Source organism: Pezoporus wallicus, unplaced genomic scaffold (genome assembly GCF_028554395.1).
Source record: "Pezoporus wallicus isolate ANWC-B61680 ecotype Strahan unplaced genomic scaffold, APGP_CSIRO_Pwel_v1 contig_7066, whole genome shotgun sequence".
Taxonomy (NCBI): domain Eukaryota; kingdom Metazoa; phylum Chordata; class Aves; order Psittaciformes; family Psittacidae; genus Pezoporus; species Pezoporus wallicus.
In genome coordinates this window covers 277,634-305,503 of record NW_026640426.1, presented here as the reverse complement: position 1 = coordinate 305,503, position 27,870 = coordinate 277,634, and the positions used below count along the sequence as shown (strand labels likewise).

Here is a 27,870-nt window from a genome sequence, read left to right as displayed (position 1 = left end):
AGGGTCGTTTAGTTGGTGACTCTAGAAAGTAGAAAGACAGTGGGAAGCAATGGTTCCGCGGGCATGCGTTTCCCAGCCGGGAGGGGTGAGTGCCGCACCGGTGGGGGGTGATGCAATGGCAGTGACAGGGGAGAGTTGAGTTGAGTGGAGTCGGGTCTGGCTGTGCTCCGGCGGGAGGTGAGCGCAGGGCCAGGCCTGGGGCGGTAGAGGGGCTCTCGGGGCGGTTATTGCGGCCTCGTGGCCAATACGGTGTGCTGGGAGCGAGATTCTCTGCTGGGCACCTTCTCTCCGCGGCACGTCAGTATGCTTGAGGGGTCTTTCCTGCGCTCCCTGCGTGGTCGCAGCCCCCGTGGCTACGTCTCCGGTGCGGCAGTAGAAAAAGCCCTTTTCCCTGGCGAGCGACGGGGAACGGGGTTTCTGGTCACTGGAAAATGCGGCCCAGCCCAAGCAGGCGGGGACCTTTGCTTTGGCCGGGCAGGCGTGTGTGGTAGAGAAGGGTTGGCAGGTTAGAAACATTAGCTTGCTGGTTAATGTCATGCATGACCATCCCTGCACAAGAACTTAGCTGTTAACAGTTGTGGGGTAGTAGAGATTCATATTGGACTTTCTAAAGATTAGAGTGGTTGGCCATATTATCATCTCAGGAAATCGCCTTGCACACTTTAGTGTTTTCATACAGAAGTTGATGATTGCCATGGCTGGGAAGGTAGGGCTACTATAAAATGCAGCCTGTTTTGGAGTACTTAAGGTATATTTCTCACACCTGTGTGCATACTAGCTGCTTTAATTTCACTTTTCATTTTTTATTTCCAGGAGGCAGAACAGTTTTCGGGAACATAAGTGATGTCAGACTTAAATTTGCATTCTTTCATTCATCATGAAAACCTTTTCAGGACTTCTGTATTGCTGTTCTCTTTCATGAAATGTTTGTCATGAAAAAGCTTTTCTTAGCATAACGTGAAGCCCTGTTCTTTGATTCTCTGGTCTCTAACTTACCAAATCAGATAAGAAACAGTGAGAATTATCATAGAACTGTGATTGTCACCCAGCTGGAAAGAGAGGAGGACATAGTTGTTTTCTGATATCTATGCCAAGGATTATTTTTGAGATATTATTTTGTCTCGTGATGATCTAATGTTCTGAAACAGTCACAAGAGCAGTGCCCCGTACAAGTTACTATGCATTGCATAAATATAAAAAGCACACAGTTCTTGGCTTTTAAGTTCACACTGTGAAACTGTGCTGAGGCGTTTAAGTTCATTTAAGACCCTGGTCCTGAATATCCTAGTAGTCCATTCTCAGGTTCTCATGTATCATTTTTTCCTTCCATATCTGTCTGCATACGAAATCTAATGTGTCTGCATACAGTATCTAATGTGTCTAACACAGCAATTAAATACTGTGTCTATATGTTAGACGCATGTGTCTAAAACCAGCAGTATCTAACTGCTGGCTTTTATAATATCAATAAGAGGGCAAGAAAAAAAGTCCTGATAAAGTGCAGAATATCCAAATGTTCTTGTAAGCAGTTCACAATTGCAGTTATGGATATCAAAAGATATAGACCTATTCCATATTACTGAATTCCTGGCTTGAATTCCATCAGCAAGTAATGACAGTACTGAGGTAAAAAGAAATAAGTTTTATGTAGCAGTCAATATCTTTTACATTCTGTAATCATAATATCTCTTGTTGCAGTGACTAGATAACTTTTGCTGCTTCTTAATGAAAATGCACCGTATTTTGTGATACTTTGCTCAGCTTAAATCCCTAATATTCCAAAATCTTTAAAGAGTCTTTCTCTTTCACCACTCTCCACTATATGTGCTCAGTTTCAACTCTGCCATTTCAGCCTTTCTGAGCAGATGCAATCTGTCAGTAACAGTGTGCATTCAGAAATTAAGCTAAAACACCAAATCACAATTTGTTCTCCACCAAAGGTTAATTCTTATTTACTTTATTCTATTTTGTAAAATTTGAAGCCAGTAAATATAACTGGCATATTCTTACAGAAAGGATGTAATTCTTCATAAATATTTTCTAATATAAATTTACTGTTTTCCAGTTAAATATCTTGTGCTCATGAAAAAGAGAAAAACGCTAGTATCCAAATAAAAGAATGTAAGTAAACTGCAGGAATACATCAGAGAATTGTTTATATGCTTCAGATTACCTCTTCAGAATAATGCTGTCAAATTGCAAATAATCAAACTTGAAAGGATCGAGGTTAAAAACTAAGTAATACATAAATATTACTGATAATATGTTAGTCTTATTTTAGTCAATTATGTAAGCCCAATATGGTGTCAATGTTAATAGACAAAGTGAATTAAATTAGCAAGTGGACAGATATGCTTCTTAGCTTTCTTGGGGTATTAAACTGAAGCTCAAATCTGGGAATGCCACAGCTGTCTGACAAACAAAGCCTTAATGGCAGATATGTTTTGGTAGCCAGCAAGTTACCAAATCAACCTGTGTAAGTTTTCTAGGCAGGTGAAGCCTTTTTACAGCCTTTAAATATATACTGTGTAAATATAACCAAGGTTGTGATTAGGCTGATTGTTTTTGTAGAAGGAAGGCTTTGAAATACTGGTGAACAACTAATGCAACTGCTATATGCTTTTGTTTCTTCTCTTTTAATTCTGGGACAAGGGAGCCAAATGAATTTTTATTAACAGCTTATATGAGTCACTTATGTATGTATCTTGTAACTCAGTCTAGTCATGCTCCATGCATAGCAACGGATTCATAATATGCTAGGGAGTGTCTCCAGAGAGACATAATCCTTTACAAGTCAGTAGGACTTTACATGGGCACAGAGTTCTTCCTTCATAGATGTGGGCATAGAATCATAGACTCAACTAGATTGGGAAAGACCTTTAAGGTCATTAAGTCTGACCTTTACCCCAGGACTGCCAAGTCCACCACTAAACCATGCCATGACAGCGAGTACTCCAACACCCTGCTGTTTGCAACTCAGAATTCAGTTACCTTTTGTTGCATTTGTTGCTATCATGTCTGAATACAGTGCGGGTAAAATAAGCATAAATTTATGAATTAAGATGACATCACTTTCCTCAGGTAAAAAAGCTATACAGTAGCTTGGGTGATTGCAGAAATTGACCACATCGGTTTGTGAGGCAGCACTTCACAACACTGGACAACTTGCAGTGATAGTTTTCATGGAAAATGTGCTTTTGCCACTAGGATCTGCACTGTTACCTCATTTTAATAGTTTATGAAATTCTTTTAAAATTCTCTCTGTGCACTTTGTTATTATGGTATGTTCATCCCAAATGGATTCATTTGAGATAGTTGCAGTTTCACTTATGTCCTGGGTTTAGCAGTAGCCGTCAATTTTTCTCCTTCTTGGTAGCTGGTGCAGCGCTGTGTTTTGACTTTCAGCCTGGGAACAATGCTGATAATACTGATGTTTTCAGTTGTTGCTAAGTGATATTTACCCTGACCAAGGACTTTGTGAGTCTCATGCTCTGCCAGGGAGGAGGGGAAGCCGGGAGGAAGCAGAGACAGGACACCTGACCCAAGCTAGCCAAAGAGGTATTCCATACCACAGCACATCATGCCTGGGGTGGGGGTAACTGGGAGTTACCCAGAAGGACACGGTGTCTTCTGGGTCGGACTCGTTTCTCGGTGGGTGGTATTGTATTCTTTTCCCTTCTTATTTTCTCTTATCATTGTTGTTGTTGGGGGTAGCTGTGGTGATTTGTGTTGTCCATTGGTTGCTGGACTGTTCTTGTCTCAACCCGTGGGAGTTGCACTTTTTCGATTCTCCTCCCCATCCTTCCGGGAGCGGGGAAGAGGAGAGCCCCCGGGGGGGGGCTTGTTTGCTTCTAGCCTGGCACCACTCACTGGGAGTGAGTGAACAAGCTGTCTGGCTAGGGTTAAACCACGACAGTTCTTTTTTGGCGCCCAACGTGGGGCCCAAAGGGTTGAGATAACGACAGATCTGTCCAGATTAATAGTCACTCGTCACAATGCTGATTTATTGGCTCTCAAGGTTGTTCCTCTTGATCTCACAGTTTCAGTATATCGTACCTCCATCCGGTATTTGCTGTATTAGTGTTTTTCAAGCGTGGGGCTTGGGCTAAGGTTTTTGTCTCATTGTACTTTATGGTAATGACTTGTAATACAATAGAATCATTGATCGTGAAACTGATCTGGCTTGTGTTCCCAGTGTGGTCACCAACTTTATACTTTGGGAGGTATATAATAAAAGTGCTTAGCAATTACACATCTTTTTTCTCCTTCTCGGGTGGTCAACCTGTGAAGGAGGCATTCTTTTACTCTCCCAGTCCTCCCCCCAGATCATTTACAGCATCATTTGAGAGTTTTGAAGTTTTTGAATGGCCTTTTAATGCTGTTGAGACTTGTTTGCTGATCGTGATGGGGATCACCATGTTGGCACGCATACGGAGTGTATTTTGCTCACGACTAATTTCAAGAGTTAAGCAGAGTCAGGTTTGGGTCTTGTCTGGTGTTAAACGATGATGTCGTTTTTTAAACCCTAGCCAGACAGCTTGTTCACTCACTCCCAGTGAGGGGTGCCGGGCTGGAAGCAATCAAGGCCCCCCGCCCCAGGGGCTTTCCCTTCCCCGCTCCCGGAAGGATGGGGAGGAGAATCGAAAAAGTGCAACTCCCACGGGTTGAGACAAGAACAGTCCAGCAACCAATGGACAACACAAATCACCACAGCTACCCCCAACAACAACAATGATAAGAGAAAATAAGAAGGGAAAAGAATACAATACCACCCACCGAGAAACGAGTCCGACCCAGAAGACACCGTGTCCTTCTGGGTAACTCCCAGTTACCCCCACCCCAGGCATGATGTGCTGTGGTATGGAATACCTCTTTGGTCAGTTTGGGTCAGGTGTCCTGTCTCTGCTTCCTCCCGGCTTCCCCTCCTCCCTGGCAGAGCATGAGACTCACAAAGTCCTCGGTCAGGGTAAACATTACTTAGCAACAACTGAAAACATCAGTATTATCAGCACTGTTCCCAGGCTGAAAGTCAAAACACAGCGCTGCACCAGCTACCAAAAAGGAGAAAAATTGACGGCTACTGCTAAACCCAAGATCACTTACAATGTTGTTTTTCTGACAGATGGTGTTCTCCTTACCCATTTTTAACACTTATTTTCTTCTGTGTAAATATGGCAAGCTCACTATAACCAGAACCATAATGGTTTTAAAATTCTCTTTGCCTATCAAGTTAATGCTTGTTTATCCTCAGTTATGAATAGTTAAACAGTATGATGCTTGAATTTTTATGAAAGAAATTATTTAGAGCATCTGTAGTTCTAAAGAAGTCATCATTTTGTACAGACAGCTGCTGAGCATGAATAATTTCTGAAAATAAGGACTTTTTAAGATAATTAGTTCTTCTTTTGCAGTTGAAATGGATTTTTATTCCTGGCAGGTTACTAATGTTCACTGGATTTCTTAGACGTAAATAAAACTCTATTTTTAGATCAAAGGTCATCTGAAGGCAGTTTATCAGATAACCTCAGAAACATTAGAGGAAGAAATTTCTGGGATACCAGTAACTGCTGTGCCAGCCTTTATGGGAGGCATATGTAATAAAGTATGAGTTAATTCAATGCAATCCACGTTACAGGCATTTGTGTCTTGGAAATTACTAAGAGGTGTTCAGTGTATTCATTAAACTTAAGTACAGCAGAGCTCTTTATAACATTTTAGATTACGACTGATGGGAAAAGATCAAGGTATTTCTGAGGTAGAGTGAAAATCATTTTAATGCTTTTGATAAGAAAACATTACACTTTAAGTATGTTTGTGTTAAGTAAGTTTAAGTATGTTTATGCTTTGTTTTATGTAAGTATGTTAAGTGTGCTTACTTAACAAAACAGCATTATTTAACTTCCTGTAGTTTCTCTGTTAGTGTACTGTAAACTATGCAGTTGTAGTTTACCAAAGTCTCAGTCACTGTTAATTACTAGACTGGTAAGAAACTTTGAGATGGTGTTATTGTTAATATGTACAATGATATTAGCCTGGAAGGAAAGCCCATTTGTGGAATCATGGGAATGCTCTGTGCTAAGAAACTCCAATGAACAAGGTGTATATGTTGGACATAGGAAGGCTGCTGTGTTATTATTCTTGGCTATCTCATCATCTTAAGCCACCTCCTCTGATTTTTCCTATGCTCTGCTGAGAAACAAAATAGTTCCTTAAATTTATAGCCTGTTGCGTACCCGAGGACTCTTTGGAAAGCAGTATTTCTCACTAATAATCAATGTGTTTTGTAACCTCTAGAGGAAAGCAGTAAAGATGACTAAGCTTTTCTCTTGCATATCTTTCTTTGAGCTGAGTACCACATTACATATATTAAGACAAAATTCCATATGACAGTCATAAAAATCTCATCATTCACAATTTGACAGGATATCAAGTAGTGCAAAACCATTAACTAATTGGGAATGGGATAACCTCTACCAACTGTTCTGCAATGCTCTAAATCATAATGTATTTAATTACTTTTCCTTTTCGCAAGAGTTTGTCTTTGAAAAGGTGTTCTCGTGTTAAAAACAGACAACATTAAGAGTGATCTCTAAATTTATTAGGTACTCTTGTCAGTCTTGGTCCATTTCTGTGTGAAATTGAAGCTTATTGTGTTGATGCCTCCACATTTATCCATCTGATATGAACAGAATTAGGTCAATATAGTTTTTGTATTCTTGTTCTGTTCTTCTAGTTGGCAAGATAAACACAAAAGAATAAAATACACTATTTTTTGCCTTACAGTTTTCCTTGTTGTTGCTGCTGTTTGGAATCTACAAGCCAAAGAATTGGAAGACAATAAATTTACTTGAATTGTAAATAAGCAAGTCTTTTGCAGTCTGGCAAAATGGCTGATAGTCCAAACTGTGATTTGAAATCTCTCAGTCCGCTCCAGCTGTTTGAAAGAGTAACTGAACAAGGAGAGAAAGTCAGAGCACTGAAAGCAGGAAAAGCACCAAAGGTATTTTTGTTTCATGGTTTGAACCCATCCTTTTCCAAGTTAGGTCTGCCTTTAAGAATGCTGAAGAATATGATTGTTCTAAGATCTTTTTTTGTATTGCAGTAAGAAAAAAATCTTTTTAAAAGCATTTATGTCCATTTTGTGAACTATAGCCATACCTGGAGCAAGGTAGTCAGTAGCAAGAGCACTTTTTATTCCTGAATTAAGAAAAGAAAGTCATAGGCTTAGAAGTCTGCTTTAGCCACTTGGCATGCTGTGACAGGATTCAGGGTATTTGGTTTTCAAGTAAAATTTGTGTCACTCACATTTTTCAGTGGTTTTAGATGCTTCATTAAAATCTTCTTCTTCAGTTGTATTTGTACATACTAGTAAATATGTCTTTCTGTAACTGTAATGACAATCCCTGCTTAATCTCATTTAATTAATTTAGTAGTTTGCCATTAATTTCAAGTTCCCTGTTCTGTCATCGCTATGTTGGCAAAGAGAGTTCAGTTTTAATACGGGCTTTCTTGGTGTATTGCCTGTGGGAGTAAGCCTTGAAAACTGGGAGTCAAGTATTTATATATTTGTATTATCTATTATTTATTGCCTGCATGAAATATTGCAATAGCCTTGAATTTAAAAGGTCATAACCATGAAAGTTGTGAAGAAATTTTTTTCTAGTTTTTCTTCAAATTTGTCAGTTAATTTTAATGAACAGTTTTAAGGTGAGCCACTAAAAGCATTTTGAAGTAAATTAGACAAGAAATTATGTTTATGTATCTTAGTAATTTGTGCTTAAAATGTTAAATTTGTTATACCCCTGAAAAGAGGAAGCATTTTCTTTTTCTGTCAGGCAGAAATTGAAAAGTGAGACAATGGTGCTTTAAATATATTGGCAGTAGTGATGCTCTAAATTCTGTGAAGTAAGAAATGGTTACCTGCTACTTGCTTTTCTTTTGCCTTTGGTAGTAACGCTGCAAACATGTAAATAAAAATTTAGAGTTTATGAATAATGCAGTTAAAGTCAAAGCATGGATGCAGGATTTTAAAAGGTTAGGACATTAATGTAATTACCTATCTTAAGTATGTCAAGGCAAACAGGTTTTTTTTCCTTTATTCAGGATGAAATTGATGCAGCAGTGAGGATGCTATTATCGTTAAAACTGTCATATAAATCAGCAACAGGACAAGATTATCAGGCAGGCTTGCCTCCAAGAGATCTTGTATTAATAAGCAATGGAACAGCTAAAGAAGAGGATGAAGATTTTGTGGACCCCTGGACAGTGCAGACTTCAAATGCTAAAGGCGTGGATTATGATAAACTCATAGGTATAACTCTTTCTTTACTGCTACTAAGGAATTTAAGCTAAGTGATCCTAATGACCATAAATACAGCAAGGGATCACAAAAAGTCCTGATCAAAACCATCATGACTATCATGATGTCACTGTAAATCAGTTCTCTAAAGCCATGTTAAAGCCTGACAGCAATGCCCTTCTTCCCAGTAATTGTTTGTGTACGTGTGTGTATGTATGAACTTTTGATCTACCCTAGAATGGTGGGTTAGGTTAAGGGTTTTTACTTACAGTACTAGCAGATTGGGGAATTTGGTGGATGAGTCATTTTGTTTGTTCAAGTGATGTGTTGGAAATTTGTCAGAGAATGCTAGCCTAGCAACTTCAGGTGGTGAAACAGTTACTGCTCATTATTGATAAACCTCCTCTTCTTCCTCCCCATTTTAAAATAATAATAAAAGATACTGGCCAAGAAATAGACATCTGATAGATCTTACAATAAAGGATATTTTGTGCTACCTAAAATCTGTTTATTTACCACAGAAAGTTGCCAGTGTTCTTGTGTTTACTCAAACAGAAGAAAAGTGCTAAAAGCACTGTGTAATTGAAAGGGATATTTTTCTCAAATGATTATCCTAGATGCACTTAAGTGTATGTTTGCACAGCAAAACAGCCTGAAGGTATTTTGGGAAGAAAGTTTCTGTTAGCTAAGCACTGGACATGAACATCCATAGAATTTTTGTTTTGTTTGTTTGAGCAGAGGGCAGAGAGGTGAATGAGAGAGATTTGTGTGTGATATTATCAACCATGCTGGTAATTCAGTGAGCTGAATATTGCAAGTGATAGAAAGCAGTTAGTTGCCAGGGATTTTTTTGCAGGTTGTCTAGTCAGCCCCCAGCCTCAGAGTCAACTGAAATAGGTTGCTTAGGACCCTGTCCAGTAGGAATTTTATTATCTCAAAGGTTGGAGATTCCATGATTTTCCTGGGCAGCCTGTTCCAGTATTTGACCATATGCACAATATGGAGTTTTTTCATATGTTTAAATGAAATTTCCTTCATTTCATATAGTGCCCATTGCCCCTTGGCCTTTCACTGGGCATCACTGAGAACAGGCTGGTGCTGTCTTCTTTACTCCCCACACCTCCCCTAATCACATACTTATACATATTGATAAGACCCCACCTGAACCTTCTCTTCCCCAGGCTCAGCAATCCCAGCTCTCTCAGCCTCTCCTCATACAACAGATGCTCCATGCTCTTCATCCTTATGGCCCTTTGCTGGATTCACTTTGGGTGTCCTTTTAAAGCTGGAGCCCAGAACTGGATCCAGTGCTCCAGATATGTCTCATCAGTGCTGAGTAGGGGGGGAGGATCACCTCCCTTGACATTATGGCAGTGCTGTTCCTAAAGCAACACATAAAGCGTTTGACTTTCCAATGTCACAAAACTGCATTGTTGGTTTATGTTCAATTCCATCTTATCAGGACCCTAAGGTCCTTCTGTGCCAAGCTTTCCAGTCAGTTGGCCCCCTGCCTGTACGAGTGTATGGCATTATTCCTCCCCAAGTTCAGGACTTTGTGTTCTCTTTTGTTGAACTTCATTAAATTCTTGTCAGCAATTTCTCCAGCCTGCCAAGGTCATTCTGAATGGCAACATGACCATCTGTTGTATCAATTACCCCTCCCAATATTGGGCAATATCCACAAACTTGCTGAGGGTGTACTCTATCCCATCATCCACATCATTAATGAAGATGTTAAATAGTTTTATCCCCAGTAGCCAATACTATTGGGTACACAAATAATGTTGGGCTCCAGCTGGATTTTGTGCTGCTGGTCACAATCCTTTGAGTTTGGCAGTTCAGCCAATTTTCAATTCACTTTACCATCCACTTATCTAGTCCAGACTTCACGAGTTAGCCATGAGAATGAGAAGGGAGATGGTGTCAAAAGCCTTACTAAAGTTGAGATAAAAAATATCCACTGTTCTTGCCTCATGTACTAGGCTAGTCATATCACAGAAGGCTATTAGGTTGATCTGGCATGATTTTGCATTCATAAATCCATGCTGACTACTCCCAGTCATCTTCATGTCTTTAATAATGTTTGGGAGTGGTTTCCAGGATTATTTGCTCCATCACATTCCCAGAGATTGAGGTGAGGCTGGCCAGCCTGTAGTTCCACAGTTCCTTCTTCTTGCCCTTCTTTAAGGTGGGAGTGGCATTTCCAGCCCCAGGAGCCTCTCCCAGTTGCTGTGACTGTTCTGTCTGTACTGGCCCGATCAGTAAAGTTACTGTATAACAAATAGTAGGGTATTAGTTTCCTGTATGCAAATATAATATGGCAATGGCAAAGAGGAAAAGTACACAATAAATTTTCAGAAAATGCAAATATGCTGTTGAATATGGCAGGTGTCAGGACTTCTTACATACAGCAAGTTGAAAGCTATCTTTTGGTAAAAGCTAGTAAAACACTAGTGTAAAAACACTAGAGATCAAAAGCATGCTAAGAATTTTTTTAAAGTTTGTTAAGGAGTAGAGACTATGTCCTTGTCAGAAGCTGTTTAGGAAAGCAGATTCTTAGTGGATAGAAAGCCTAAAATATTTTGAACACCTTCATGAGAGGAAATAGGTAGGAAAAAATTACCCTATTTTTTAACCAGGAAGATGAAGATGGGCAAAGAAATGGGAGTTGTGCAGCCTGTGAATGTTTGTTTAATGAAGATATTTAGTCATTTCCAGTGAAGTGCTCTATATATCAGAGACTTTTTAATCTCTTTCCATGACAATATACAAATATTTCTGGGGTGGCTAGCTCATTAACCTTATGTTTTCTGTTTCCGTGAGATTAGCCTCTTACCAGCTGCTATTGTTCTGCTGAACCAAACATTTTCATGTTCATTTGTTCTCTTTTTAGCATTCATCCAGATTATAATTAGTTTGCCATTTTGTAATGCCTTTTATTTGCTAGAAAGAAATTAATTCAGTAATTAAGGTTTGCTTAGGACAAACAGATGTGATAATGCTTGGAAAACATATGAATTAAAGCAGTGGTTGCTGAACCATGTATCAGCATTTGTCTTTTTTAGTTACATTTATTTTAATGGGTCAGTATGATACCCTGCTTGATTCATCTGGAGTGAATGAACAATTCTAAGCAAGAACTCATTTCCCATTGGATAATGGTATAGACACCAAGCTGAGCGGTGTGGTTGGCATGCCCGAGGGACCTGGACAAGCTCAAGAAGTGGGCCTACATGAACCTCATGAGGTTCAACAAGGCCAAGGTCCTGCACCTGCGTTAGGCAGCCTGCAGTATGAAGACAGGTTGAGGGATGAAGGAATTGACAATAGCCCTGAAGAGAAGAACTTGGTGGTACTGGTGAATGAAATGCTGTACATGAGCCTGCAATGTGAGCTCACAGCCCCAAAAGCCAACCGTATCCTGGGCTGCATCAAAAATGTGGCCAGCAGGTAGAGGGAGGTGATTCTGCCCCTCCACTACACTCTAGTGAGACCACCTTCTAGAGTAATTCGTCAGCTCTGGAGCCCTCAGAACAGGAAAGAAATGGAGCAGGTCCAGAGAGGGGCCACAAAGATGATCAGAGGGCTGGAGCACTTCTATGAAGACAGGCTGAGAAAGTTGGGTTGTTCAGCATGGAGAAAAGAAGGGCTCCAGGGAGACCTTATTGTGGCCTCTCAGTACTTAAAGGAGGCTTACAAGAAAGATGGGGACAAACCTTTTAGCAAGGTTTGTAGCAATACAAGAGGCAACGGTTTTAAACTAAAAGAGGGTAGATTTAGATATAAGGAAGAAAGACTTTACGGTATGGGTTATGAAAACACTGGGTCAGGTTGCTGAGAGAGCAACCTGTAGATGCCACATCCCTAGAAACATTCAAGGTCAAGCTGGACATGGCTCTGAGCAACCTGATCTAGTTGAAGATGTCCCTGTTTAGTGCAGGGAGGCTTGGACTGATGACCTTAAAAGGTCCCTTCCAACCCAAACCATTCTTTATAATATTCCTAGTTTTCCCTCCCATTTAGAAATTAATTCCTACTAACTTAAAATTTAATTGCATATGCAAAGCTTTATATTAATGCCATGCAAAAACAGTAATTCTCTAAGAAAATTAAATGGATAGAGAGGGTCTGGAACAGCAAAAGTGCATACCTCCAGGTTGATGTTCAAATTGGGTACATTATCACACTTCTATCAAAACTGAGTATTTCAGTGGGGATTGTGATTTTTGTTTGTGAAAGGTTGTTCATATAACAAAATTTAAAAAAACAGTTCCTGTAACAAACTTAAACACAGATCCCCATTGTCAGCCAGAGTGTAGAAGAGGAATTCCCTGTGCTCAGAGCTTCTCTGCATTGCAGTGCCCTAGGGTATATATTGGTCTGATTCTTCTGTCCCATCCCTCATAATCCCTAGGGAGCACTGCAGTCACAATGATTAGGATGGTCATGGTTTTAAATAGTTTGTTTTGAGATGTATGTAAAGCCTTAAAGTCGCTTCCAAGTTGTTTTTAGAGAACCTCTGCTGTAAAGGGATCAAAGGTCTCTTTCCCTTTTCTGGGGAAGAAATTACTCTAGTCTACTGTAATACACAAGTTGTATCTGAATATTTACTTTCAAATTACACCAATGTGCTTAATATTCCTTGCTCCCCCAGTGGGTTAATTTTCTTTGTAAAATGATTTGTAGTACATTGGGTAACCAGCGCAAGTAGAGAGCTCTGCCTCCAGCTAGAATCAGTCTGTCTCTCTGTTGTCCAGTGATGTAAACCATTGCACTGTCCAGCTGGGGATTGTTGCCATGTGCTAGGATGTAACATTAGAAGCCTACCTGTTCAACAAATATTAATAAATACAATAATTGTAATTTTTGTTAATGACAGTATTCTTGCAGGAAGGCTTTTAATGTCACTGGGTTTTGGCTTGGAAAAAAAAAAACAAGAAACAAATAATAATTGAAAACTTAGGAATATGCTGTTTTCAACAGAGCAGAGCTAAGTAGTTCTGTAAGCCATAATTTACTAGCTGCATAATGAATGGTTTAAAATTAATTTCTCTGTTTCCAATTTCCTTAGGAAACTGTCAAGATATTTGAAATCTATCAAGTGTCAGTGATATGTCCCTGTGGAATGATTGTTTTGTGTTATAGTGAGGAAGACCTGAAGTGCTTCTCCCATGTGGGTGTGTGTCTTATAACCGTGGAATTTGCCAGCGCAGTCTCTCTTTAATAAGAGATAGATTTAGATATTTTGTGCATATAAAATGTTATCTTTACATCCAGAGTCTCTGTTTTGTTCTCTTGGATACTTTGGCATTTCCAGTAATTAAAAGTGCAAATTGTTCCAATGCTGCATGGACCACAGTAGTAGCAAAGAGTAGATTGTTGTCTTGACTTTCTCAAATGTTTATCAAATCCAAATCACAAAGCATTGATCCGCTTGTTAGGGTCCAAGAAATGTGACTGGAGTATAGGAAACTTTACTGAAGAAATAAAAGGCTTCCCCAGTTCAGTATGGAATAGGAAAAAATACTGTTATTCCACTCTGTCAAAACCTTTTTTGAATGAAATGACTACATCTGAAAATATTGTTTTATTAATCAGCTGATTTCCTGAACCACCGAGTAACAACTTGTGCTTGGTTGCCATTAAGAGTATTATGCATTACCTTTTTAAGCCTCTTGAGGGGAGCAGTGTCTGTAATCATATCCATGTGAAAGCAGAATTAAGTTTGCAGAAGAGCATTTGGGGTTGACAGATAAAAAAACGTGAAAAATCAGATATCAACAGAGGGACATTCAGAGCCTCACAGCTACTTTTATCCTATGGCTTAGTTAGGCCAGGTTATTGACCTAAATATGTTTCTTTGTAATATTTTTTGTGCTGAATATCAATACTTCATCTGTAAGGAGACTGCAATTATAATCAGTAATGGATAGAGCAGTACTACACGTTGTGAATGGTTTGGGTCTCTTAGCATAGAGTTATTTCTGGGGACGGATAACGACTGGGACTTCAGGGAAGAATCAGGAAAATCCAGCCTTTTTACCTGAGATGTGAATATGTTCTTTTTAATCTAGGCTGCATCGGTATGTTCTTGGTGATCCAAGATCTGGTTGCAAGTGTGCTATGCTTTAATTTTTTTTACATTTTATGATTATAGTTCGGTTTGGCAGCAGTAAAATTGACACCGACCTGATCAATCGAATAGAAAGAGCTATTGGGCAAAAACCTCACCGCTTTCTACGTAGAGGAATCTTTTTTTCTCACAGGTGAGTTTTTGTTGGTTTAGCATTCAGAGAGGTCCTATTAGACTTTCTGTGAGCATTTTTGGGAGGAAACCTGTGACTAGCAAAAGGCTATGTTCTTCTATAACAAGGAAAACCAACTCTGTCATTTGAAGTTAGCAACTACTGCAGATTTCCACTGTCAGCATTTGAAAACCCTGGTTGCATTTGTTTCTGATGTGTCCTCACTAATCCCAAATTCAAGAAGTGTGCACAGGATCTTTGCTTTGTACAGGTTTCATTTGATTCTATGTTAGCAGCCAGACAAAAGCGGTGTTCTAGCAGTGAACTTAAGGGCTCATATGGTGTCAGTGCTGATTTAAACAAGGGTTGACATGGCCTGTTGGGACCTGTGCATCTGTATTGTTATATAAAAAAGACTCAAGGAATAATCTTAAGCACCAGTCTGCCAGTCATCTACATTGTTTAATTGTTAGCACACATGGCAGCTAGCACATTTCAGCTAAGTGCCTGAGTAGGATACAGGGCATAGCCTCCACCACATACCATTTCAAGCTGGTTGTTTGAACCTACCTGAGAAATTATTCTAGCTCTTTTAATTAGGCTTTAGAGATTATTATCCAATTAAGTAACTCCAAAAGTTATACATTTTCTATTTAAATTTAAATATTGGTTTTTAATTTCTTTTTTTCTTCATTTTCATGAAGTCTGAAGGTGACAATACATAAATTAAAAAATGAACAAACAAAACCCTTTTGTTTCTAGGACATTTAACATACAGTATTTTATTTATAAGTGTGTTTGGCCTCAGAAGCAGTCAGATTTTGAATAGAAGCTTTTTGCTGTGATGTTTCTTCCTGAAGAGTTGCATCTGTTTTCTCTGTTTTTTCTTTAGAGATATGGACCAAATCCTTGATGCTTATGAAAATAAGAAGTCCTTTTACCTTTATACAGGCAGAGGGCCGTCCTCTCAGGCAATGCATGTTGGTCATCTTATCCCATTTGTGTTCACAAAGTGAGTTATTTCTACTATGTGTGTTAATCAAAACATTTTTTCCTAAGGAAATACTGACCATGGTTTATGGAACTCCTTACGTGAGCTGAATATTAATGAACTTAAACAATGCAGTCTTACCTTTTCATTAAAATTATCATTATCCCTATGTTGCCATGAAGCCCTATTCCTTGCACTCTTAGCCCTGTGGCATCCCTTAGAATTTCTGTTCTTCTTAAAAATGAGTTTGTGGTGAGACTTGGTAACATTGCTCTATAATGCGGTTTCTGTTCACATCAACAACTGCATATGCATACAAAGAGGAGAAACAGGCCTCTTTATACACTTCTTTTTCAATGTATAAAAATATTTTATTTCCATGACTTAACGTTTTCATTTTAACTTACTTTGTGATAAAATCTTCCTGTTTTTATTAGGTGGCTGCAAGAAGTATTTGATGTTCCCTTAGTTATACAGTTAACTGATGATGAGAAATATCTATGGAAGGACATGACAACTGAGAAGGCATATGAGTATGCTAAAGAAAATGCAAAAGACATCATTGCATGTGGTTTTGACATCAATAAAACCTTTATATTTTCTGATTTAGACTATTTGGGGTAAGTATAAATCTTTTTAGGGCTCTAATGAAGAAATGCCTTTATTTTCTGTCAAACTTTGACAGCCAGCAATGTTTTGATAAATGTGTCTAAATTTGAAAGCTTCAAGACAAGTTTTACAATACTTACAATAGAAACATAATTAATTTTTTGGCTGTCTAATATTTTGTGTATATAGTATTGTCATTCTCCTGTATAACATATGAAAAAATACTTTTGTGTGCAATGCTTAAATTTAAATTATGAAAAACATATTAAAACAGCTAAATTGTGAAAATATTTAAACCTCCAAGAAACCTCCAGATTGATTTGTTTAACACTGTATCCAAATCTTTGTGGTGTGCTTCCACTTTATCTGTGTTAACAAAGGGCATTTCAGCAACTGTGGTTAATTAATTTAATAATAGAGCATGCAAGATTATTATTTGGACTTTGAGTAAAGTTTAATGAAGATTTAAGAAAAAGAAGTGTCTATTGGAACTGCCTTCTCAGAAGGAATAAGTTTTATGACAGAGTTCAGAACCAGAGTTATGGGCTTTGCTATTCCATGTGGGGAAATGAGCTTCCCTAAAGACTTGGATGAGAGAATGTGTATTTTAGAGATGAACTGTATAACATACAGCCCCAGAATGTGGAACCTACAAAGCAGCTTTTCTTCCTTTAACTCCTGTGATTTTTCTTGCCTTAGAAAAGTGTCGTTAACACAGATCTGCCCTATGGCTGAATAAGGCTGAATAACAGAATTGCTGTTTCTTTGCTTCAGCTCCTCAGCAGAAATAAAAAAGGAAGAAGCTGCTGAGCTATTTTTTGGTTTGGAAATACAAGCAGGGAACTTAGCCTGTAGAAAACAAGAATTTGGAGCATTTGAGCTATTACTTTGACAAAATGCAGTGTCCTGTATGGGATACACACTGGGGATGCCAAGCAACACAGAAGACAAAATCCATTCAGGTTGCCTTAGTTCACAGAGAAGCATAAGGATAAGTAAACTTCAGGTTCTGTGAGGCATTTTGGCACCATTTCCAAATCAAAGTGTTTCTGGGTTAACTGTCTAGTTAATTGTGACAAAAAATGTTTGCAGTAAATGTTGAGGGGAGGGAAGAATAAATTAAACTTTCAAGGAATAAAGTTCTTGTTTGTAAGTAATTCTGTAATTATTATCTCAGTGGGCCACAGAAAATCTAAAACAGATTTAATCCTGCAGGGTTTTTGACATTCTTAGCTTATAGTTTCTGCCTGCACTTTTCTGCTCTTTTCATTTTATTTTTCTACTTTATTTCTCACAGGACAAGTACTGGATTCTACAAAAATGTTGTCAAAGTTCAGAAGCATGTTACATTTAACCAAGTGAAAGGAATCTTTGGCTTTACAGACAGTGATTGCATTGGTAGGAAATAATGGGTTACTGGAAGTGGTGATTGCTTTCACTCTCTGTGGCACTATTTAAGTAAGAATTTAAAGAGATTAGTATCATGAAATGGATAGAAAAAGCAAGAAGATCCATTTCTCTAGGCTTTTCTAAAAGGGTGTTATTGTGGTTCCTTCAATATCGAAAACAATTTACAGTGAAATTTCTAGTGTGATTAATAGCTACTTTTTCAGCCTTAGTAACAGCAAAATACAAAAGACCAATGTTGAATCCCCAAGGTAGAGAACTGTTCTTTTCCCTTGGTGGTTGTTTTTTTTTTTTTTGGTTTTGTTTTTTTTTTAATAATGGAGTTATAGTCAAGTATGCCTCCTAGAAATTTTTATGCTAGATTTATATAGAAGCTTTTCTCTTTCATATTAATACACACATGCATGCATATGCATATATGAAAAAAGTTAAGGAGTGCTCAGAAGCCTAATTATCAAGGTTCCGAGTAACTCTGTCTTCCAGTTATTTCACTGCAATTGCAGGTTTCTGTAACATTGGCCAAAAAAAGTCAAATATGGCATTAAAACCTTGGTGTCGTGAGCACTAACATCGTTCTTTGACCAGTAATTAGGCCGGTGACAGCTTTTAGCCTTCACTGTAACCAAGTAACAGATTCCTGCTTGTTTTAAGCATGCTCTAATAAAAGTTGGTATTGTGATAATGACTTCATTATGTGTTTGAAAAAATCTGCCCTTTGCTTTCTTTCCAAGAGGATTTTGATCAAGGAAGCATCTTGGGCACCTTGTGACTAAGCACTGTATAAAAAAGAAAACTAGGCATATCTGAGATGCTTCATAAACATAGCATGCATATAGCAATGATTCTAAGATCTTGGAGCAGAACTTGCCTAATAAGTAGCTCTAGAGTCATTCTCACAAAGAGTTAAAAGAGAAAAAGAGCAGCTCAGGCTGATGACGTAGTCAGCTGAATTTCTGGGGAGGGTAGATAGTTCAATGATGAAGAGATTATGTGCTGATGAACCTTTTCTGAAACATTTGTGATCACAGCCTGCCTCTTTTCATTAGTTTCTATGTTACTTTGAAGGTTTTTGACAACATAGAAGGTAAAGATTAAAAGATTCCCTCAGATAAGGCAAGACTGCTTGAGAAAGATAGCTGTTGGTGTTCAACTGAGTATCTGAATGATTTACTTGTGCATTTGACATATTTCAAAATGCTATCTCTATTTATCATTGCTTGTATGGGCTGCTTAGCTTTTCCAAATATACTCTTTCCTAGGAAAGATCAGCTTTCCTGCTATTCAAGCCGCTCCATCCTTCAGTTCATCATTTCCACAGATATTCAATGGCAAGGAGAACATTCAGTGTCTTATCCCATGTGCTATCGATCAGGTAAGAAAATCGTATTACTTATTTTGCTTTTCATGGACTTGTTTTTATGATGTACAATTCAAGCTTCATGGTGGTATGGTGGAACATCTGTAAAACATTCCTGCAAGCGCCTTTCTGGGGCAGAAGCTGGAAGAGCTAGAAGTATGTTGTGCTGTGTGCTGACAAATATGAAGGCTTAAGCCAACTATCTGTATTTGTGCATTACTCATTCTTGCCAGTCTTGGATCTTTCTTGATCTCAACCCATTTCACAGTGAGCTGAAACCTGTGAAAGCAAAGACACTAAAATTTATGCAGAAGTTTACTGACATGGGTCTAGGAAGAATCTTTGGCCACCTCTGTGGTAATTGGGACAAGACTTAATGAGCTCAACTTGCAACACAAGAGATTTATATCGAACCATAGGGAAAAATCTTCTATCAGTAAGTATAAAGAGGCATTGAAGTAGTTTGCCAAAAAGGCTGCAATGCAGAATCTTAACAATTTAGATCTATAGAGAGAGACTGGAAGAACATCAACTACAAATGACAGTGGTAGTGCCATTACTTTAAATAAGTATTGTTTCTAGGAATCAAAGTCTGCACTGTCTGAATATTTAGCTATTTTAGTCACAGGGTCAGTGACGTAATTATGCTCATCAGCCACAATATTATGTACTAATATTACAATTGGTTTAAGTCAGATCATCAGCACAGCACTGCCGGCTTGATCACTGATTTATTTCAGATTTTGTGCTGGTTCTTAAAAGACTTTGAGAGAAAGCTTGCATCTTAGTCTTCATCCATCTGCTGGTATACTAAGCATAGTTCTCACAACTATTTGAATTCATGTAAGTCTTTGTTAATATGCCTATTAGTTGGGGGAATCAATGTGTGTAACAAAACTATGGAGATGGAAAAAATAGATTTTGTTTGTTTGTTCCTCTGGATGAATTGGATTGGAAGTAGATTCTGGAAAATATTGGGGTTTGGGGTTTTTGTTTTGGGTTTGGGTTTTTTTTGAGACCACCTGCTAAAGCCTGAAGGAGTCTGCAGTAGTCAGCTTTTACGTTACATTTTTCAGCTTTATTCTGTATTTTTATTGATGGTTGTTCTAGGATCCTTATTTTAGAATGACCCGGGATGTAGCACCTAGAATTGGACAACCTAAGCCAGCCTTACTGCATTCAGTCTTCTTCCCAGCCCTACAAGGAGCACAGACAAAAATGAGTGCTAGTGACCCTAACTCCTCCATCTTCCTCACAGATACACCCAAACAAATCAAGACAAAGGTAAGGACCTACAAAACCTGAGAGTTAAAAGCTTTATAACAAAAATGAATGGTGGTCCTCATGGTTACAATGACAGTTTTCTAATGTTCAAACATATCTGAATCCTTTTTCCCATACATTTCATGGCAAATCCTCCTCAGGAATTGACTGAGTTACGCAAATTTAACTAGCCTATGAAATATATCCTTTTGCCTTGCCAATTAGTCAAACAGTACAAACATTAGCTAGAATAATGGACAAAACATCATGTTTATTTTTCTGATGTCTGCATAACAGTGGTGTAAGAATAAGAGCTGTGGAGGTTCCTGCTCTGAAAATAATGTTGCCATAGTTTTGAAATCTGACAAGCCATGATGTAAATCTAATAAACAGCTCTTTCTATTGACTGCCTCTCCATGCTGGGAGCACCAAGTGTTGCACAGTGTGAGTTACAGCACAGGTTAGGCTTTTCCTGCTACCTGGGGATCTGCTGCTGCCATACACTCCAATTGACAAACAAATACTGTGTTGAATTTCACCTAAGATTTAGAAGGGCTATTTTCTCCTGAGTATATTATGAGTATTTTTTCAAGCTCAAGGGAAAGTACATCTAGTTTGGCAGAAGCCCACCTGTGTTGTGGTATTTAAAAAACACAAATATAAATCAGTCTTTGCAAAAGGATTCGTATAGGCATGATAACTAGACATTAAGTAACTGTCAGAACAAGAAAGATGTGTATGCTGTTTTACTGGGTGGGCTTGGATTGGTTCTCTTATGGTTGATGAACCCATGGTGGCTCAGATTCTTCTACAGCCATCTTGTAATGATTCATTATCTTATGAAGAAACTGATTAAACAGAACTGTTTTGAAGAATTGGAATTCTTCATGTGTTTGAATTATAATAACTCCAGTTTATTTGCACAGTTACAGAGTTGCCTTTTAAATAAAACTGTAATTTCTGAATAGAGAATACACTGTTAGTGTCAATGTTGGTAATATTCTTCCATTCTTTACCTGGCAAGTAGCTAGTAATCTGCAAAAAGATCCAAGATGCCCTGTGTCCAGTTTATAAGTCCTATTTCTGGTATATTTAAACTAGTTGGAAAAATAAAAAATAATTCTATCTACTTGGAGTGTAAAAGCTATAAAGAAAAAATTCTGAACATAATGTCAAGTATTGAGTAACAGAGGACAAACTGAGATTTATTTCAGTTTCTGAAGCTTGTCATAAACAAATCTTTATGGAAATAGAGCCAGAGTGAAAGATCAAATATTGTTACGGCAAATAAAGTAATGATGTTCAAAAACTTAACAGGTAATAGTGGATGAAAAACAAACTAGATACTGAGAAAGGCTGAGAAGCTTCTGGGAAATCCAAGGAGATAAATGTCAACATTATAATAAACTATTCTTATTGCACCTATCAGCACCAAATTACAGCTCAATTATTTGATTTCCTAGAAAGTGTTATTTAGATTCTGTCTGTACTAATTCAAGGAAAAGGTCAGTTCATCATTATAAATAAATCGTTGAAACTTTCAGTCAAAGACTAAGTGCCAGAATATGTAAAAAATGAACTTGAGATTCATGTAGAAAACACTTCATATAAAACAACAGTGTGTCTTCACCTGGCATATTGTGTTTAATCCCTCTACCTTTAGTAAGAAGGCAAACTGTAGAGATGAATGACAGAAAAGATTTCATACCAAGGCTTTCAAAAGTCTAGTAAAGGAGAGAGAGGCAACTGCAAAATAATATGTAAAAACTTAGTTTTACAGATACTGAGACAGATCTTCAGGCTGTCCTGCAATATAAGAATAGATGTGATGTGGCAGATGGCGGTTCATTTTCTGAAGATACTCATCAGCGCATCATTTTTTTATGGAATTCGTTGCCACAACATCATCTGTAATGTGGTGGTTAGAAGGATTCAAAAAAGCACTAGACAGTCATCCAGATAGTAAGAGTGTTCAGAAATTGTAAATGCGTAACGGCTCCTAGGTACCAGAACTGAAAAAAAAAATCTACTTCAGATGTATGTGTGTCTCTTGGCTGCTTGATGGTGATATCTGAAAAGATACAAGAGCCAAATGAAAACTCCACTTATGGTTGAGAAATACTTTTCTTCCTTTTCTGGCAATTTGTTTTCTTTAAATTTGGAGGAAGATTAGCATGCTCTGAGAACTCTATACATGTGTAAAGTTTTAAAATACGCTAGTGGCTTCTGAATTTAGTGGGAATGGGATTAGCAAGTAGTTGTATTCACCAGTGCAGTTCATCTGCCCATGGGAATCTATGCTTAGAAAGAGGGGGGAGAGAGGAAGCAAGTATTCCATTTTCATACTGAACAATTAGGCGTTTTCTGATTTTAGCCATTCTAGCCAGACTTGTAATCTTTAACTTCTCTTCCTCTTATTTTCCTTTTCACTGAAAAGAGAAGGAGCCAAGGTTCTCTCTAGAATTTCTTCAAAATTCTCCATGCCTTCTTCATGTCTTTCAAAATTAATTTCTTGATGAAGTGAATATCTAATTTTTCTTTACATGAAGTACATTTCCTGTAAGCACAAATTCTATCCGAGAGACAACTGCTTCAGCAAAAGGGACTTAAAACTTTTTTGATTAAATCTTGGGTGGATTATTTTTAATTTTGCTTTATTTTCATTCTGATTATGCAGTCTGAGGAATATATATGTAGCCATTTTTGTCTTTGTATTATAATGACCTTTTGCCTCCCTGTGTCGGTCCTGAGGCTCTGCATTAACTTGCACCACCCTTCACCCTTCAGCTTGTCCTTAGTATAGAATTTTGAGGATCATGATACACCTCTGTTTACAATAGAGCAGTGCATAATTTAGGAGAAATTATACCATAAAATCTTTATGTTGTTTCAGATTAACAAGCATGCCTTCTCAGGAGGCAGAGATACCATTGAAGAGCATAGGAAGTACGGAGGTAACTGTGATGTTGACGTGTCCTTTATGTACCTGACTTTCTTCCTAGAAGATGATGACAGGCTTGAACAACTGAAGCAGGTAAGTAACCAAGTTGACAATAATACTATTCATTCCTTATTGTAAGGACAAAGCTGTAACCAAGTCCTCCTGTGAACTTGCTGCACAAAGGTAATTGTGGTGTTACTCTTGCACTCTCCAGCCCTTGCAAGTCTCAATATCTGTATTTGTTTGCAGTGTTCTTTATCACAGGCCAATCTATCTCTTCTTAAAAATTAATAAATAAAAAAATAAATAAACTCCTAGTGTTTTCATAAAGATCTCCAACACTGTGTAGAGCATCTCCCCTACCTTTCAAATGAAGCCACCTTAGGATTAGTGTTGTTTTTATTGTATAATGCACTCTGCCTGTTCCTTACATGCAATGTACCAATATACTGTGCAAAAGTACGAAAGCTTCACAGCTGAACTTGCTAGGATTTTGGGTGTTTTCTTATCACAAGAAATGCAGTAGCTATGAGGAATTGATTCTCTGTTCCCAAGAAAAAAATGCTTCATGTAAGTGGCATTTTCCTTAAACCTATCTGGCAGACTTACGTCCCCAGGGGTTGGTAGCAAGATACTACACTTCCTTCAGCTGTATTGTTGTCATCAATACTAGGCAGTAAGCATTCTCTGGAAGGCAGTATCCACAGTTGAAAGTACCCATGTCACATTGGTTTCATAGAATCACAGAATGGTTTGAGTTAGAAGGGACCTTAAAGATCATCTAGTTCCAACCCACCTGCCACAGGTGGGGACACCTTTCAATAGACCAGGTTGCTCAAAGGTTTGGCAGCTTTGGGAACAGCTATGAGAAAGTCAACAACTTCAGATTCTTCTCCAGCCCTCTGGTATATTTATATTATTTTATATAAATTCCACACAAGAGCAGGGTTGGATAGCTGCTAATCCCTATACAGATCATTGTCAATTTCTTATGGAAATCTGGAGCACATTTGACTTAATGAACAGTTTGCCATTAGTCTCCAGCCACTGCAACATTATCAGCCTAACTGCGACAGAGCACAAAGCCTAGACCACCACTAGCAGCTTGCTCCAATGTTAGCCCAGAACCAGATTAGAAAACATGAAGTAACTGCTTATACTGGCATTAGTGGGGCTGTTTCAGGTATGGTACCAGAAGTAGCTTCTAGAGAAAGCAATATTGGTGTTTTTATAACAGAAAAATCAAAACCACAACCCAAAAACCACCACTGAAGTTACAGTTTAGCTCATTGTTATTATCCATATTTTACTGTTGCTGAGTAAGCATCAGCAACAATTACAGCTTGAATTGGTATTACAAATGGCTGTCCTGGGTTCAGCAGTAGCAGTCATGTTTTTTTTTTTTTTCCTTTGTGTTAACTGGTGCAGTGCTGTGTTTTGACTTTCAGCCTGAGAACAGTGTTGGTGAAGCCGATGTTTTCGGTTGTTGCTAAGTGATGTTTACCCTGACCAAGGACTTTGTGAGGCTCATGCTCTGCCAGGGAGGAGGGAAGCTGTGAGGAAGCAGGGACGGGGCGCCTGACCCGGGCTAGCCAGGGAGGTATTCCATACCACAGCACGTCATGGCCGGGGTGGGGGGTGACTGGAGTTACCCGGAAGGACACGGGCTTCCGGGTGGAACTCGTTTTCTTGGCCGGTGGTATCGTATTCTCTTCCCTTGTTATTTTCCCTTATCATTGTTGTAGTTGATAGTAGCGGTGGTGATTTGTGTTGTACATTGGTTGCTGGACTGTTCTTGTCTCAACCCGTGGGAGTTGCACTTTTTTTTTTTCTCGATCCTCCTCCCCATTCCTCCGGGAGTGGGGGAGAACCCCCGTGGGGGGGGGCACAGACCTCGATTGTTGTCAGCTCGGCACCACTCACTGGGAGTGAGTGAACAAGTTACCTGACTGGGTTTAAACCACGACAATGGCTTAATGGCAAGAGAAGGTAAGATTGCCATTTCATATCATAGCTGAACTGCCCCAGCCAAGGTTGACCAGGGCTGAACCCGTCAGCAGTTAGCCTGTGCTTTTAGCTAAGTGTATTTCCAATATCACAGGAACTGAGTGAGTTCCCAGCTGTGAACCTGACTGCTAGTGTGAACACAGATTCTGAGTGTCTTTGCTATAAAAAGGATATTTTAATCACATCTGATCTCATACCTAAATGAAGTGAGGAAAAAAAAAAAAAGTGAGAATTTGTACTTATTGCAAAAAAAACTTAAGGTGACTTTTTTTGAACTGGGATTCTGGAGTGAAAAATACACCTTTTCTTTCAAATAATTACAGGATTTCCCAGTTAAATTCTTGTGGATGTACCTTATTCAGTCCATATAACTTTTCACATACGAAATTGCACAGCTGCCTTAATCTTTCAGAAGGCAACAAGCAATTTTGCAAGTTACGTCTTCAAAGTGATGCCACACAGTCTTCTAAGGCATGTGCTTATTTTTAAGACATCCAAATCTGTATTTGCTAGGGCCAGGCTCTTAAAGCAATACTTGTCATGAGTCTTTTTCCATATGGCACCATATTTAGCAATCAACACTTCCTTGACAGGCATACACAAGTGGGGAATTGCTCACAGGGGAGCTGAAGAAGGTACTCATTGAAACACTGCAGCCCTTGATAGCAGCTCATCAAGAGAGACGGAAGCATGTCACAGATGAAATGGTGAAGCAGTTCATGACTCCTCGGAAGCTGGCCTTTGAATTTTGAAGAAATGTGTATGTAACTTATCACCTGATAAAACCAAGAATAACTGTTGTCTTCTGTTGTATGTCATCACTCCCTACTTACGTACAGCCTGCAATCAGTGCTTTATAAATACTGCTGTTAATGTGTTAATTAACGTGTATGTCAGAGTACAGGAAAAGTTTAAAATAGGAACTTGTATCTATTTAAAATCAGAATACACAAGCTAGAATTGCCCAATCTTGCAGAAAAGCATGTCTTTCAGCACAACATTGTTATTTTATTGTATTTCATGTTGAAAATATAAAATAAAAGTTCCATTTTGATGATAAAACCTAACTTGTAAATTGTTCTAAATACATTGGTAAAAGGTCATACCTCAACATAATAACTAGTAACTCCATTTTCTCTTCTACTGTGTACCTTGATATAGTAGACCGTATGTCCTTTTGAGCTACTGGGAACATGCTGCGCACAAAAAGATAGTGAGGTTACAAAGCAGATTATACAGTACTTAGGCCTGGGACTGATGCAGAAAGAATGGAGATCTGCAAGTTGAGCATGAGAGAAAGAGCATCAGACTGGTTTTGTTACAGCCTTCCTTTCTGACCTGGAGCAAGTCACAGAAATCTCACTGTACTTTTGTTTCTGCAGCTATTTAACTGGTCTGACTGCTTCTGGAGGGAGGAGGTTATCATAAGGTTGTAAAGTTTGTTAATGTTCTCAGGTGCAAGCTAGTATAGGCATGCAAATTTTTGTTTCTAGTTATAAAAAATATCAAGTGTTAAATCATACTGTGAAAATGAAATAACTGCTGGATACTTCTAGTACTGTCTGTTCTATTGCACCAAGTCATTTAAATTAAGGGTACTTATTGTAAGATGTATTCCAGTGAGAAAGTATAATTTGTTAAAATACCTCACATACTATTTAATGATCTCCTTTCTTAAAAAAGAACTTCAATGACTTTGCTACGATTTATGAACGAAAAATTCGTATTATTGGCTAATTTGGTTTGATATGTACAGTGCTGAATGCAAACTTAGATCTATCTTGGTTTTATATAGAATAGAAAGTTGCTAGCCCAGATGTAGTCTTATCTACATCAAATAAAAATACCTTTCATAACACAGGTGGGTAATGGTGTGTGGTATTTTTAAATCATTTAAAAATATGAGGAAGGTAGTTTGAGGTGTGAAAGATTTAAGCTTGAACAGGTTATGTACTGTGGAGCCTAGTGGACATATATTGACTGTAGCATTCTTAAAGAGACCCAAAAAGGCACACTTTTCATTTCACTGTAAACCTTTGAAGTCAGCTGGTTACACTTGGGTTAAGGGAGCATTTTCAATGGTGAGTCTTCTCATTGACTTCAACAGACCTTGGATCAGCCTGTTAGTATGTGAGAACATGCTGGGCTGCTCATGCTGCCTGAAGCTGATGCTGCTGCCATCCCACCAGTAGCGGTTCTGTAACGCAGCATACATGTCCTCTCTGGCAGTGACCTTGCATTTCTGAGATGGAAATGTCTGTGGGCCAGACTGTATGTAAATTACATTTGTGCAAGGGACCAAGAAAAGACTGAAACGCAAGGCAAATTTAGTCCTATTATTGCATGTGTTTCAAACTTGTGCTGAAAATAGCACTGCTTAGCTTTTGTCCTTTTCTTTACAGTTTACATGTGCTGGCATCACTAATGTCATTGATTTGAATGTATTAAAGTAGATATTTACTAGCGACTGTGTCTTTATAACCCACAGACATAGCATCCACATGCTAACAAGTGTTTAACAATTAGTACAAAAGCTGGTTTTTGTAAAGTGGTGGAGCAATTCTTATGGACAGAAAAAAAAAACAAGCAACAGCTTCTTATTTCCAGCAGTAAATGAACTAATTCTTAGTTACTTTAGACTTTAATTAGGACCTTCTTGTTCTTGCAGTCTTCTTATGACCATCTTTAAGATACATATGAAAGATTTCTTCTTTAAAATCTTGTATGCAGATTTGTCCTGCAAGATTTCAT

General features: G+C 38.3%; 1 protein-coding gene across 3 annotated transcripts; it reads left to right on the top strand.

Moving 5' to 3' along the window:
- Position 1: 1 nt before the first annotated feature.
- Positions 2 to 26,181, top strand: WARS1 (tryptophanyl-tRNA synthetase 1). Of its 3 annotated transcripts, none has more exons than XM_057418927.1 (12): positions 2 to 85; positions 2,066 to 2,121; positions 6,784 to 7,000; positions 8,104 to 8,311; positions 14,457 to 14,565; positions 15,437 to 15,556; positions 15,973 to 16,155; positions 17,442 to 17,542; positions 18,811 to 18,923; positions 20,019 to 20,192; positions 23,065 to 23,205; positions 25,713 to 26,181. In XM_057418927.1, the coding sequence occupies exons 3-12, from the start codon at positions 6,887 to 6,889 to the stop codon at positions 25,869 to 25,871; spliced, it is 1,422 nt and encodes a 473-aa protein (XP_057274910.1). In that variant the 5' UTR covers positions 2 to 85; positions 2,066 to 2,121; positions 6,784 to 6,886; the 3' UTR covers positions 25,872 to 26,181. The 3 variants fall into 3 exon arrangements, with proteins under 3 accessions (XP_057274910.1, XP_057274912.1, XP_057274911.1); XM_057418928.1 differs by lacking the exon at positions 2 to 85 and adding an exon at positions 99 to 177; XM_057418929.1 differs by lacking the exons at positions 2 to 85; positions 2,066 to 2,121 and adding an exon at positions 98 to 177.
- The last annotated feature ends 1,689 nt before the right edge of the window (positions 26,182 to 27,870 follow it).